The 15987-nt window shown below is 42.5% G+C and overlaps 1 protein-coding gene across 14 annotated transcripts in view; it reads left to right on the top strand.

Moving 5' to 3' along the window:
• The window catches only part of LOC134541313 (oocyte zinc finger protein XlCOF6-like), a 258945-nt gene that overhangs the window by 40631 nt on the left and 202327 nt on the right, over nucleotides 1-15987 (top strand). The window contains exon 6 of one of the 14 annotated variants that reach the window (XM_063384711.1): nucleotides 11992-15595. The exons of the other annotated variants lie outside the window; for them this stretch is intronic. Coding sequence (XP_063240781.1) covers nucleotides 11992-12152 — 161 coding nt within the window. The 3' untranslated portion in view covers nucleotides 12153-15595. Of the gene's footprint in view, nucleotides 1-11991; nucleotides 15596-15987 lie in introns of those variants that run through there. 14 annotated transcript variants of the gene reach the window in all.

Raw genomic sequence — 15987 nt, forward strand, 5'->3', positions numbered from 1 at the left:
ACGGTATAGACGACTATAACGACTGGAAATTTGGCATTAAAATGTTGTTAATGCGTGAAAAGTTATGGACATATGCAACTGGGGAAGCATATGAGGCAACACAAAAACCTGACCAGGATAAAGAAATGGAGGCCCTTTCTTTGATCTGCTTACATGTGGATCCCCACCTGTACCCATATGTAAGAAATGCTGAAAAACCCAAAGATGCATGGAATGAGCTAGCAAAAGTTTTTGAAGACAAAGGTTTGGAGCGATGCATTGGCTTATTAGATCATCTATTGGACCAGAGATTAGAAAACCACTGTGGCATGCAAGATTATATCACTGCAATCTTAGTTACAGCTCAGAAGTTACAAGACACAGTAAAGGGTCTGGACGATGAATTGGTTGCTGTAGTGATGTTTCGGGGACTCCCTGAGGAATTCACACCATTAAGAATGGCTTTAGAAAATTCAGGGATTGAGGTTACTTCAGAGTTGTTTCGCATGAAACTGCTTCAAGAGGACCTCAGAAGAAGCAGTGGCTACGGAGGTAATGCAGAAGCAGTCCTAGTATCCAAGAAAAAAGAAAAATTTAGCGCAAAGGGTGCCAGAAGTAAAATTCACTGTTATGGGTGCAACAGATTTGGCCACATAAAAATGAACTGTCCAAATCAGGCCAACTATGTGAAGGATGACAACAGCACTGCACCACCATTCAGGCCAGAGGTACCTCTTCTGTTTACAGCGCTGGGGGTGAGTACAGTGGAGAATGCATGGTACATAGATTCTGGAGCAACAGGTCACATGACTAATAAGAAGACATGGTTAAGCAATTTTAAACAAAAGGATAATCTGGAAATATCTGTAACTAACAACGAAAGGGTTCATGTTCTCAGCACCGGTGATATTGCAATTAGTATAAATAACACAAAAAGAATAATCCAAGATGCAATGCTTGTACCGCAGTTATCCACAAATCTGTTATCTGTATCAAAGATGGTAGAGAAGGACCTGATTGTAGTTTTTTCGCAAAAGGGGTGTGAAATATACCACAATAACAATTGTAAGATCCAAGGGAATTTCGAATTAAGTTCTACAAATGTGGGAGGGCTATACAGACTAGATAAGTGTATCCATATGGCCCAAAAACATGAATCTGAATGCCAAAATATAATGGTAATTGTATCCGATACACATGAAATATGGCATCGTAGACTGAGTCACCTCAATCTAAAAGGTATGCGTGAACTAAAAGATGGTTTGGCAACTGGTATCAAGATCTCTGGGGGAGGAGTTGAACCATGTATGCCTTGTATTGAAGGTAAACAGTGCAGAAAACCATTCCGAAGTAACCTAGCTAGAAAAAGCTCTCAGAAACTTGAGTTAATTCATAGTGACCTGTGTGGCCCCATGAGTGAGGAGTCCTACAATGGAGCAAAATACATGCTGATATTTGTTGACGATTTCTCTCGGAAAATATTTGTATATTTCCTAAAAATACAAATCCCAAGTGAAGGATATATTTGTGGAGTTTAAGCTGCAAGTTGAGAAGGAAACTGGGCTCCAAATCAAGATACTAAGAACCAACAATAGACGAGAATATACAAACAATTTGACTAATTTTCTGAAAGCAAATGGAATCAGACATCAGACCACAGTTCCATATTCGCCAGAGCAGAATTGGGTGGCAGAACGTGCCAACAGATCAATTTGTGAAAAGGCTCGTAGCATGATGCAGGATGCCAACTGCCCCAAGGAACTTTGGGCTGGAGCTGTGGACAGGGAAGAAAGTGGACCTTAGTCACCTGCGTGTGTTTGGATGCAGAACATATATGCACATGCCCAAGGAGAAGCGAACAAAGTGGGATGCCAAAAGCAGAGAACTGGTTTTTATTGGCTACTGTGAATATTCTAAAGGATACCGCCTTCTTGACCCTAGGAAGCCATCACGGGTGATAAAAACGAGAGATGTTGAATTCCTAGAGCATTCAAGTTACTATGGAAGGAAAGACAAGACCATGGACCATCAGGATGAAACCAGCACATCTGAATTCATCCCACTGCAAACAATTAAAAACAGCGTCCCTATCGTGAAAAATGATGAAGTTTATGAGTATAAGCTTGAAACAGGGGACTCATCTGATGCAGATAGTGACTTCCTAGGCTGGGATAACCTTGCAGAAACAGAAAATGTGCAAGAAAATTCATCAAACCTGGAGAAATGGAACCAAGACATACTGTCCGATACAGGCAAAAGAAACATTTTCCAGATCACCTCATGTATCAGGCAATGTCGAGCAAGAAAGAAAATATACCTGAACCCAGGAATGTAGAAGAAGCCTTGAATGGGGAATTCAGGAAAGAATGGCTTGCTGCTATGAATAATGAACTCAAGTCGTTACTGGACAACAACGCATGGGAATTAGTGAACAAACCTGACAACCAAAAGGTCATCGGATGTAAGTGGGTATTTAAAATGAAGAGGGAACCTGGCGGAACTACAAACAGATTCAAGACACGCCTGGTAGTAAAAGGATACTGTTTGATATTGTATGTTAAGAAATTTCGTTTTCTAACTTCTGTGGTGTGGCTATCCTGGTCAGACGTAACAAAAAATTAAAACCTAGTGTGTGATTCAGTGCATCAAGATGGCCGACAATTGGCGGTTTATGCGTGCGTGGTCCTCCGGAACTTTTTGCCTCGTGGAACATGAATTTGTATAATAGTTTTTGGTCCTCCGGGCCGAATTATCACCCCTAGTAGCCAGAGTTTTGTACTCACTTAATTTTTTTTTTTTTGGTTCCTCGTCTCGTCGTTTTGTGTTTGTGCGTATATGTGTGTGTGAAACCATCCTGCGTCGGCATCTTAAGTCATGTCTCGCCACATTGTGGGCTAAGGAGAAATGGAGAACTTGTAAGGTCGTTTCTTGTCTTATTTTTGGTGTTGAATCGTGAGGGCAGGCTACAATACATTCGTTAGGTCCAGTGTTTTCGTGCTTGTCTTTGTGGTTCACTCTCTTCTGCCGAAACCTACTTTGTTACCGTTTGAATCGTGAAGTTCTTCTCTTTGTTTTTTTTTTTTGTTGTTGTTGTTGTTGCTGTTTTGTTCTCTGCCGCCAGCACGATGAGGTTCGCAATGTTTTCGGTCAGCGCTAAGCTGCACGAATCTAAGATTAAGCACATACAGTCCCGAGTGAAAGTTATTGCAACCACACCGAATGTTACAATGGCTATGGTCCATGAACTGCAAGTTTTCACTGAGCAAATTTGTGAGATTGAAAAGACTTTGTACGGTCGGTTTCTTCAACAAGAACAAATGCCTGCAGACTATGATGAAAATGTGTTTTTTGCATTCCATAATGATTTTTCTGACCTAGTGTCAGATACCCGTTCGGTGACTATTGCATTCCTAGCTAACCATGTTGACCTTGTGGCCCCCACTGCTGTTGTGTCCCACATGAATGTGAAATTGCCAAAACTCAATCTGCCCATGTTCTCTGGCAAGTGGGAGGATTGGCCTACATTCTCACAGTTGTATCAGGCTACCATACACGATAATCAGGCATTAGCCGATGTTGAAAAATTTCAATACCTTGTGGGATGCCTCACAAGTGATTCTGCTCAACTTGTAAAGAATCTACCCATTACTAGCGAAAACTACGCTATTGCATGGGAGTTGTTGACATCTCAATATCAAAATAAGAGAAAGCTGGCCACCATGTACATAAATATGATTCTTGAATTACCCACTGTCAATTCTTCACATTTAAAATCACTGTCTAACTTTGTCACTGTTTTCAATGAAAATGCACGAGCATTGGATGCACTAGGCTTAGTATCACTCAGAAAAATCCTGTTCTGTTAGTTATCTTGATGAAAAAATTGGATATATCCCTGCGTACAAAATTTGAACATGCTATTAACAAGGATAATGACTCTCTCCCTGAAGTGATAGAATTGATGGAATTTCTGAAAAAGGAATCAATTAAAATGGACTCTGCCCTTGATGTCGGGTCGAAATATTTGCAACCTGGTACGTCACATAAGACAACTGTCGCACAAAATAAGCCACCTAACATAAATTCTCAGAAGTCAGTGTTTGTTTCAAATTCATCCAGCTCAGCCAGATCATGCATACTATGCAAACAAACCACACACACAATCTATACCTGTCCTCACTTTCTGGATGCCTCATCAAAGGAAAGACAGCAAATAGCTAGGGATAATAGGTTATGTTTTAATTGCCTGGGTATCGCTCATAGGCTGGCAGAATGTTCATCACCGAATACATGTGCAAAGTGTGCACAAAGGCATCACACACTGCTACATTTTCAGGGCTCTGATGGTTTAGATCAACCTCAAATGTCATCTAACAAAGAATTGACAGATACACAATTTGTAGGTATTTCTGCTGATGAATTTTGGACAACGGTCCTCCTTGCCACTGCATTGGTTAGGGTCTATGGTGCTGATGGTAAATCTCATGTCATGAGGTGCCTGTTAGATAACGCAGCACAAGCATCGTTCATCACTGAATCAGCATCTCAACTGTTGTTGTTACCCAGGCGAAGGGTTGTTGAACGCATTTCTGGCTTGTCCACCAGTGCTGTACATTTAAAGGGCGTGATAGATTGCAGGATGATGTCAGTAGCACAGTCACTTTTTGAGATAAATCATTCATTGTTCATTGTGTCAAAGATTACTAATGACTTGCCCCGTGTTGAAATTAGCTCAAGTATTCGTACCAAATTGGGCTCTTTCTCCCCCTCGCGGATCCTAACTTTGACATGCCTGCACCTATTGATATCCTTCTGGGAGCTGACGTCTACGCCCGCAGTTGTATGAGTGGACGCTTAGAGCTGGGAGCTGAATTGCCAGTGGTATTGGAATCTACGTTTGGTTGGGTACTTATTGGCGAATGCCCAGAATCTCATCCTGTTGGAACCTCAGCCCAAGACTGCATCTCAATGTTTGTAGGGATGGAACCAGCTCTTGATTCCACCCTTAAGAGATTTTGGGAATGTGAAGAACCTCCTCATGCCCATGTGAAGTCACCTGATGATGATTATTGTGAAAATTACTTTGTGAACACCCATTCTCGTGAAACCTAGGGTAGATACAAGGTTAGATTACCCATATCACCTCATTCTCAGAGTCTTGGGGACTCTCGTGTACATGCAGAGCAAATATTTTACGTGTTGGAAAAAAGGTTGGCATGCCACTCATCTCTTAACGATTTGTACAGGACCTTCATGCAAGATTATGTGGACTCTGGTCATATGGAGTGTTATGAGTCGTCACAGAGTATTGTTGCTATATCCCTCACCATAGGGTAATTAAAACCTCCAGCTCTACTACAAAGTTAAGAGTTATATTTGATGGCAGTGCCAAAACGTCAAATGGTTTGGCATTAAATGACATTCTTCTGCCAGGACCTAAACTCCAAAATTAAATCACTGATTTTGTTCTTCGCTTTAGGCTTTACTGTGTTGTGTTTACTTGTGACATAAAACAAAGGTATAGACAAATCTTAGTACACGAAAATGATCGTCCCTATCAGCTCATCCTGTGGCATGACCATCCGTCGGAACCCCTTTCAGTCTATCAATTGAACACCGTCACATATGGATTGACACCATCTCCATTCCTAGCAATTCGTACGTTGCAGCAGTTAGCAGCTGATGGCCACTTGTATCCACTAGCTGCGGATGTTTTGAAGCACCACATTTTTTTTAATGATATTATCACAGGAACCATGACTGTGGAAGAAGCATGCTTGTTGAAGGATCAGCTCATCAATCTCTTACATTCTGGCAGTTTTGAGCTCCGGAAATGGTCAAGTAACCAACCCAAGGTCTTGGTAGACCTACCTCCTAGCCATTGTGTTAACCCTCAGGTGTTAGAATTCTCCCAAAGATCTGTCAAAAACGTCCTGGGCCTAAAATGGGACCCAACCAATGACACCTTTTCATATGATTTGAATATTGTTAGTGGTCAACCCACTAAACGTTTTGTATTGTCGCAGATTGCTTGCATCTATGAGCCATTGGGTTGGTTGTCTCCTATGGTGATATGGGCGAAAATCCTGATGCAATGGATCTGGGTTCAAGGGTTGGATTGGGACGAACTCTTACCTTCTCAAGCGTTGACCCCTTGGAACAAATTCCTAGAGAACCTCTACTTGATGAAACAGCTTCAATTGCCCCGTTATGTATGTCCAGGGGCTACGGTTGTAGAACTGCATGGATTCTCAGATGCATCTGAAAAGGCATATGCAGCTGTTGTATATGTTAAATCAGTTGATATGGGGGGTAAGGTTTCTGTCCATCTGATAATGGCCAAGTCTAAGGTCTCTCCTCTGAAACAAGTGTCGCTACCTAGACTTGAGTTGTGTGGTGCTCATATGTTGGCAAAGTTGCTGGACTACTGCCTAAAGTTTCTTTCCCAGTATGTAAATACTCTTTCAGTCCTAGCCTGGTCCGATTCAAGCGTCACTTTAGCTTGGATAAAAACTCCACCCTATTTATTGAAGACATTTGTTGCAAATCGAGTGGCTCAAATTCAAGAATGGGTACCTCCCCAACAATGGAGACATGTCAGGTCCAAGGATAATCCGGCTGATTGTGCTAGTCGTGGCATACTCCCAGATGAGCTTGTATCTCATCATCTGTGGTGGCATGGACCACAATGGCTTGCTAGCTCACCAATTGACCTCAGTCTAGTGTCCCATCGATTCCAGATGAGTTACCTGATTTAAAGTCGTCTACTGTCACGTTACTAGCAGAGCAAGTTGCTTGTGAAGAATTGCAAATCCTGCAAAACCCCCCTGCATGGCCTAAAAATGTAAGGATAATGGCTTACATGTTACGTTTTGTCAAATGTGCTCGATAAAAGGCTCGCACTCACGGACCTCTGTCCTCCTGTAAACTCCAGCAGTCAACAAAGGTTATTTGCCGAAATATCCAAGGTCTACATTTTCAGTCTGATGTGCATGCTCTAAGAAAAAAGGGAATGTGCTCGACAAGGATGCAACGACTCTCTCCATTTTTGGATGATGATGGTCTGCTCAGGGTGGGCGGTCGATTAAAGAACTCCACCCTAGATTTTTGTACCAAACATCCAATTTTATTACCTAAAGACCATCCTGTGGTTGCAACTCTTGTAGATTATTACCACCTAAAGTATCTTCATGCTGCACCCCAACTTCTTCACTCTCTTATCTCCCAACACTTCTGGATTTTGTCTGCAAGGTGTTTGATTCGCTCTAGAATATTCAGATGTGTTCGGTGTTTTTGATGCAAACCTGTTAACCAATTACCACTAATGGGTGAGCTGCCATCAACTATAGTTACTCATACTCGGCCATTTGAGCAAACAGGAGTAAATTATGCAGGGCCAATTTCAATCCGATTGAATGGACTGCGCCGTTGTCCAATTCAAAAGGCATTTTCATTTGTTTTGTGACAAAAGCTGTCCACATTGAAATCGTGACTGATTTGACTGCTGATAGCTTCGTTGCAGCCCTCTCACGTTTCGTGTCGAGGAGAGGATTATGTACTGCTCTTTACTCAGATTGTGGCACTAATTTTGTGGGAGCATCCAGACAGCTGACTCGAATTTTCCAACATCTTCTGAAATCCACAGCATTGCAAGAATTTGCATTGTCACAGTCCATTGTCTTCCATTTTCTTCCACCTGCAAGTCCTCACCAAGGAGGTCTGTGGGAGGCTGCAGTAAAATCTGCCAAATACCATCTTCGTCGAGTTATTGGTGAACAGGTTCTCACTATTGAAGAGTTGATGACACTTTGTGCCAGAGTGGAGGCTGTTCTGAACTCCAGACCATTGACTCCTTTATCGTCAGATCCATGTGACATCGCTGCATTGACTCCCGGTCATTTTTTGATTGGAGCTCCACTTGTAGCCATACCCGAACCCAATGAGGACGACCAGACGCTGTGTCTTTCCAGAAGATGGAAGATGGTGTGCACGCTCACTACCCAGTTATGGAGACGCTGATATAGAGAATATTTGCAACATATGCAGCCTCGAGGGAAGTGGACCACTCAGACACCTGGACTCACTGTGGGTGACCTTGTCCTTATTGGCGAGGAACGTGTGCCTCCTCAAGGGTGGTGCTTGGCCAGAGTGACTAAGGTGCACCCAGGCAAAGACGGAGTCGTCAGAGTTGCCACTGTTCGCACACAGACGGGAGAACTTACTCGCCCTGTGCATAAGCTATACAGACTTCCAACTTAATAAATACATGCTGGGGAACTGATTAGTGTTGTCTGTGGCTGATTTGGCTTCAGATTAGAATAGATGTGTGTGTCAGACATATTGTGAACTAGATAAATGTTTTACTCTGTTGTGGAGTGTGTGCCCTTTGTGTATAATCTTTTCAGAGACCTTATGTATGTCTCGGTGGGTGGTATGTTTGATATTGTATGTTAAGAAATTTCGTTTTCTAACTTCTGTGGTGTGGCCACCCTGGTCAGACGTAACAAAAAACAAAAACCTAATGTGTGATTCAGTGCATCAAGATGGCCGACAATTGGCGGTTTATGCGCGCGTGGTCCTCCGGAACTTTTTGCCTCGTGGAACATGAATTTGTATAACAGATACAATCAGCAACATGGAATTGACTATGATGAGACATTTGCACCAGTAGTCATATATGCTACGATCAGGATGTTTCTTGGAGTAGCGGCACAACTTGACCTTGATATTGACCATCTTGATGTATCTACGGCTTTTCTCAATGGTGAGCTAGAGGAAGAAGTATACATGTCCCAACCAGAATATTTTGTGTCACAAGGAAAAGAAAACAAAGTTTGTCTTTTAAGGAAAGCCATGTACGGGTTGAAACAAGCAGCTAGGGCATGGAACAAGAAAATTAATGAAGTACTCCTTGGTTTAGGCTTGAAACAAAGCTTTTATTAACCATGTATGTATTACAGGACATCAAACAAGAACTATTTAATTGTTGCTTTGTATGTCGATGACTTCCTTATCTTGTCTTCAAACAAATCTGAAAAGGATAACCTAAAATCAGAACTGATGACCACTTTCAAGATGAAAGATCTGGGTGATGTGAAGCACTGCCAGAGGGACAGAAGCACTGGGACTATTCAAATAAGTCAAGAACACTACATTAGGGAACTTTTGAAAAAGTTTGGAATGGAGGAGTGCAAGCCAGCAGGAACTCCAATGCAGAAGGACCTGACACTCCTAACAGGTGGTGTCAACTTGAAAAACTCTAGCATACCTTTTCAGAACTTAATAGGATGTCTGATGTATCTAGCAGTCTGCACAAGGCCAGACATTTCCCACTCAATCAGTGTATTAAGCCAATTTAATAACTGCTACTCAGAGGAACACTGGAAGTGTGCAAAGCGGGTGCTCAGGTATCTGAAGGAAACCATCAACTACTGTTTGAAGTATTCCAACACCACTGAACATCTAACAGGATTTGTTGATGCAGACTGGGCTGGTGATGCGAATGACAGAAGATCCTACACCGGTTATGCATTCAAGCTTGGAAATGCAGCAATATCATGGGAAAGCAGAAAGCAGAGAACTGTGGCACTCTCTAGCACCGAAGCAGAATATATGGGGTTGTCTGATGCAAAAAAGGAAGCCATATATCTACAAAGCCTAATGGGAAAACTCTTTGGTGAAGTACATTGTGTGAAACTATTAAATGGCAATCAGTCAGCTCATAAAATTTGTATAAATACAGTGTACCACAGTCGAACTAAACACATTGACGTGAGACACCATTTCATCAGGGAAGCTGTTGAAAACAAGAAGGTTGAAGTAATATATCTGCCAAGCAACAACATGACTGCGGATGTGCTAACAAAGGCGCTGCATAAACCTCATCACGAGAACTGTGTGCGTGGACTGGGACTTGACTTTATCAAGTAATTTTTTTTTTGTGTGTCTGCTGCTTGATTATGGGGAAGTGTTGTTTTGGTTATCAAGCAGCAGTTGGCAAAACTGCACCGGAAGTGGGAACAGTAGTGTACTGTTATGTTTACATGATGTAAAAGCATTGTGTGGTAAAAAGATGCAATGTTATATCCAGTCTATCTGTTGCGTGACTACGGAAGTTAAAGAATTCACCCGGAAATTGGTGAATTCTAGCAGCGCCCAGCACCAACTTGTGTCTAGGCGGCCATCTTAATTTTTACTGTCCTTTGTTGGATACACAAGCAAGGAGAAAGTTTTGTCCACACACAACCAACAACAAAAAGAAAAACACTGTTATATGTCCATGCTCCGAGCACAAACAAATGAGAAATATATACAAATGGTCCTTTTTTAAAGTCACTGAACATCCCGCCCACCTTGAAATAAATATTTCAACTTAGTCTTGGGGTAAGGGGCACAGCTTCACTATCGGTCGAGTAACAAGTCCCTGGAGTGTACGGAGTTGTGCCACACGTACCACCCCATCAGGACCTGGAAAAGTTTTTATCACTCGTCCAAGTCTCCAACGAAGTGGAGGCAATTTAGGGTCTTGAATCAACACTAGTGTGTTGGGTTGCACATTCACGCCAGCTTGATTCCACTTCCCCCGCACATGCAGCTGATGCAAATAATCTTTATGCCATCGCTGCCAGAAGCATTGGTGAGCTTGTTGCAAAAGATGCCATCTTGAAAGCCGATTCATAGGCACCAAAGTCACATCCTCTTCAGGTAAGATTTGAGGAGGGCCCAGAGTGAGGAAATGACTCGGTGTCAGCGCTGTCAGGTCACTCGGGTCTGTTGACAATGGGTTCAGCGGCCGTGAATTCAATATGGCCTCAACTTGGGTGAGGACTGTATTAAACTCCTCATACTACAACAGCTGACTGCCAATCACCTTGCTCAAATGAGCCTTGACAGACTTCACCCCTGCCTCCCACAGTCCTCCAAAATGAGGTGCGCCTGGTGGATTGAAGTGCCATTGAATTCCATGGCTGCCCAAGGCATGAGTTATAATATTGTTGTTGGTTTTATCTCCAAGGAAGGACTGCAAAGCCTTCAGCTGATGATTAGCACCAACAAAATTTGTTCCACAGTCACTGAAGATGTCTGTGCAAGAACCACGTCGGGCCACAAATCTACGAAATGCAGCTAGAAATGCTTCGGTAGATAAATCAGACACCAATTCGAGATGTAGAGCCTTGGTAGAAAAACACACAAACAAACAAATATACGCACGAAATGTCCGTGGTTTTCGGGTCTGAGCCATTGTTATGGTAAATGGTCCAGCATAGTCAACTCCAGTTTTTAGGAATGGTTTGGCCTGTGTGATTCTTTCAGCTGGCAGGTACCCATCTTAGGAATTACTGGGCTTGGCCTGACACGGAAACAGATTACACACCTATGCAGTTGCTGCCTGATAACATCCTTGCCATTCACAACCCAGAAGTCTTGCTGCAGGACAGAAAGCAAATGTTGAGGGCCTGGGTGCAGCAAGTCCTTGTGTATCTGATCGATGATCAGTTCCGTCAAGCGACACCATTTTGGAAGCAAGATAGGATGTTTTTGGCTATACGACAAGTCCGATGCCTGGAGCCTACCACCAACTCTGAGAATGCCATTTGAATCTACGAAAGGGTTCAATTTCTTCAAGGAGATTAGGCATTGACCCTTTTCCACAGCCAAGAGTTCAGTAGCGAACTCAACAGCCTGGGTCCTCCTGACCCACACCAAGAGTGCTGCTTGAAGCTCGCTCACCTGAAGAGCACCACTTCTTTTCTCCTTGTGAAAACTTCTCATGTTTATAAAGCGCAAACAGTAGGCTGTTATCCATTTGATTTTCGTGAGGGATGAAAACTGATGAAGCAGCGATAGGTCTTCGTCTGTGAGTGCGCCGACAAAGGGTTCAGCAGGCTGATTACGCTGTTCAGTTATCAACTCTGCATTATCGAGAGATGACGTCCAACTGAAATGTGGCCATGTGGTTTGTCCCTCACGCAACCATGATGGGCCTGTCCACCACAACGTATGGTTGACCAGCTGTGAGGGCAGAAGACCTCTGGAGGCGCAGTCTGCCGGATTATCAGCCGAAGGAACATGATGCCACCACTCAGGTGAAGTGTTTGTTTAAATTTCTCCCACACGATTTGCCACAAATGATTTCCATCTATGAGACGATGACCGTATTCAAGCTAGGGTGACAGTGGAATCTGTCCAGGCGTAAACGTTCTTAAAATTTAGAGATGAAAGAACACCCACAATATAACGCAGAAGTTTTGAGAGTAAAACAGCAGTTTGAGAGTAAAACAGCAGATGTACTTGGGGTGGACTATCATGAGGTACCTCACGAAGATTTACTACAGCGGCATATTCTAACTCTGAACTGTCAGAGAAACCATGAAGTTCGAGCAATGAGCCTCGCGCACCTATGAGGTCCCCTGGGTATAGTAACTTCCTCCACTAAAGACAGCTCCTCCTTGAAACGAGTCCACTTCACCTCTAATCTGGTAGGCAGGTTGTCATCCCAGCCAACACCGACTAACCATAACTCTTGTATCATTGATTTTGCCAGTAACAACAGAGGTGATAGCCAACCTAGTGGATCAATATTCTTGCCACATCAGATAGAATGCCCCTCTTAGTCCAACTGCTGCTCATGGAGTGTACATGGTACGAAAAAGTATCTAACCTAGCATTCCAATGAAGACCAAGTACCTTCAGACTTGAATTCCCTTCAGTGTCAAACAAATGAGCAATAGGTTGTTGTAGTTGAGATGGTGGCAGTTGGGCAAGAAACTCTGGACTGTTGCTGGCAAACTTGCGGAGATTGAAACCACCAGACTTGAGAAGACCAACTAGTTCCTGTTGCAATTGTACAGCTGCCTGCAGTGTATCTGCACCAGTCACTACGTCATCCACATAAGTGTCAGCCACAAGGACACTTGCTGCACGAGGGTACCTTGGTTTCTCATCTTCCGCAAGTTGGTGAAGTGTTCGAATGGCAAGAAACGGTGCTGCCGAGACACCATATGTTACCGTTTTCAGCCGATATTCCTGGATTGGGTCCCTTAAGTTGGAGCGCCAAAGGATTCTGTGATAGTCCTGTTGCTGTGGATCCAGTAGAATTTGTCTGTACATTTGCTGGACATCAGCGGTGAAAGCAATCTTATGGCATCACAAGCGAAGAATAAGGTTACTTATGTCGCCCTGTAACTTCTTTCCTGGTAGCAAGGTGTCATTTAAGGACAGTCCAGATGACGTCTTTGCCGATGCATCAAAAACAACATGAAGTTTTGTGGTGGTGCTGTCGTGTTTTAAGACACAGTGGTGAGGGATGTAGTACCCCAGTCTCACGTTATATGTTCTGCTTCAGCCACTAGTTTCATGTGACCCTCTGTAATGTAATCCTTCATGAAGTTTTCGTACTGAGACTTGGGGTTGGCGACATAATCTCTGTTCTAAATTTCCCCAGCGCCTTAGTGCTCGAGATTTTGACTCTCCCAGTTCTGGGGCCATAGTTTTGAATGGCAACTTGACTGTATAGCGGCCATCAGCTCCTCTCTTGTGAGTAGTTCTGAAGATCTCTTCACACTTAACTTCTTCCGGTGTTTCAGGGATCACATCTGGAATTTCTTCGAGTTCCCAAAACTTCTTCATGGTATCTTCCAGTGGCACAAGTGAAGCATGAAAACATGTTGATAATCCAGACACTGGAGACCAGACATCAATTCGATATTTCCCATGACCAACCACCCAAAAATGGAATCCAATGCTGTTGGAGAGCCAGGAATGCCTTCGACACGACCACCAGTTAACAAGGAAAATTTCGGCTCCAAGCAACATTTTGATTGGACCAGGTGTTCCAAAGTGGGGATCTGCCATCTTCAGATTCGAGAGATGTTTCCACTGCCCAGAAATAAGATGTGTATTAGGCAACTTCTCACTTATTTTGTTTAGGACCAAAGTGTCAAGGGTGAATACTCTAGCATCATCATCGATGGGATGTATCTGGCAAGAGGCAGTTCCTCTCACAGATGTGACAGACACACCGGAAAGACCCTGAATCAATCGTGAACACTTGTGTCGAGGCAAGCCTAACTTCTGAAGGCACTGGCTTGTAATGAAATTAGCTTGACTTCCCGAATCCAGCAGCACTCTACACTTCTGATTGTTGCCACTAGCATTTCTAACACCAACAGTGGCTGTTGCCAATAAAACACACGATGGACCAGTACTGGTCAGAGCTGACGTGTGAGGTTGTTCAGGGATATCATCAGTCAACTGCACCTCTGTACTTAGCTCATTGTTTTTCTCCAAGTTTTGGCTGGATAATGCTGAGTCTTCAAAATGTAACAAGGTATTATGACGTGATTCACAAGTTCTGCAGTTGGTCTTTGAATAGCAATCCTTGGCCTTATGAAACTGCCGCAGGCAGTTTATACACACCTTCAGCTGTTTTGCAAATTCAAATCGCTGCTTAGGGGAGGCTTCCACAAATTTGGAACACTGAGACAATGAGTGATGGTCTCCACACAGCATACATTGCTGAGACCTTTTCTCCCGTGAATGACCTAGAAATGAATGTGTAGAGTGAGACCCCGAAGATCTCCAGTTGGGTTGTTGTTGGCTTGGTTTGTAAACAGCCTTCAGTTTTTGTCCACTTCCTAAAGACTCCAACAATCATTGTCGACCTTCCAAAAAAATTTTAAATTGTTCCAGTGTTGGTATCTGTGCTGGGTCTGTTAGTGTCAACTCCCAGTCTCGTCTAAGAGTTGAATCCAATTTCCTCTCTAATAGATAGAGTAACAGGGGATCCCAAGTATTCACAGATATGCTGAATACCTTGAGGGCAGCAACATTTTCCTGGATAGCTGATAACAGCTGTACTAGGGTAGATGAACTTCCAGTGACAGATGGGGCATTGACTAGTGCCTCAATGTGGCGATTAATAATGAGCCTCTTATTATTGTATCGCCGTTGGAGAAGCTTCCAGGCAATCTCAAAGTTATTCTCTGTTAGAGGGAGGGACTGTATTAAAGACAAGGGTTCTGCTTCCAATGACAGCGTCAGATAAGAAAGTCATTCCACATTCGTGAGTTGCTTCTGTTTTGCAACTAAGGTCTCGAATAGGTTGGAGAATGTTTGCCATGACTTGATATCACCACTGAATGATGGCAATTTAATGGCTGGAAGGTGCACTCTAGGTGAGTCATGAGAGGTGGATGATGAAGCATGTGATGAGCTGGGTAATGGTATCCTTGCAAAGGAATCAGAGATTAACCTTATCTTGTAGTAGTGATGGGTCAATTCCTGTTTTTTCCCGGTTCTCGGTTCGGTACCGGTTCTTAAAAATCGGTTCTCGGTTCTCGGTTCTGACTTAAACAATAAAATAAATATTATTCACACATTATTTATGAGGTGTTTTAAGTAATAAAATATTTATTGTTTTGGCTACAAAAAAAGCACTGTTTCAAGCTACAGTAAACACACCAACCTATTAAAAATGTAATATGTATTAATGAAAAAATTTATTCGAAATAATAGAGAGAACACTTAATAAAACTAAAATTAACTATATAACTCTAGTAATTACCTCTAGAAATCTACATACACCCTCCTTTAAAACATAGGAATAAAAAGAAAATTTTACAATAATGGAAATAAATACAATTATGGTGAACTTTCAAAGAATTAAAATATTTAATTGTCCTTCAAACTTATTGCCTACATTGAATTCATTTTGTTTGCACAGTCAACAGTAAATTACTGCCACACTTCTGATGCCATTTCTTACACAATTTTCTCTATTTGGCCAGAATAATTATACAGCAAAACCCCTTATTTGCACTTTTCATGGGGACAAAGTAAAAAAGTGTAAAAAGCGGGAAAGTGTAAATAAAGGGAAAAGTATAAAAAGGAGTACAGTTTACCTTATTTAGAATTTTTTTCCTTTTGTTTAATAGCACATACTACAATGCAGGTACAAACACACTAACAACAAATTTTACTTTAGTATTTAATCAATTATTAATTTAC

Source organism: Bacillus rossius, chromosome 18 (assembly GCF_032445375.1).
Source record: "Bacillus rossius redtenbacheri isolate Brsri chromosome 18, Brsri_v3, whole genome shotgun sequence".
In the NCBI taxonomy this organism is placed as follows: Eukaryota; Metazoa; Arthropoda; class Insecta; order Phasmatodea; family Bacillidae; genus Bacillus; species Bacillus rossius.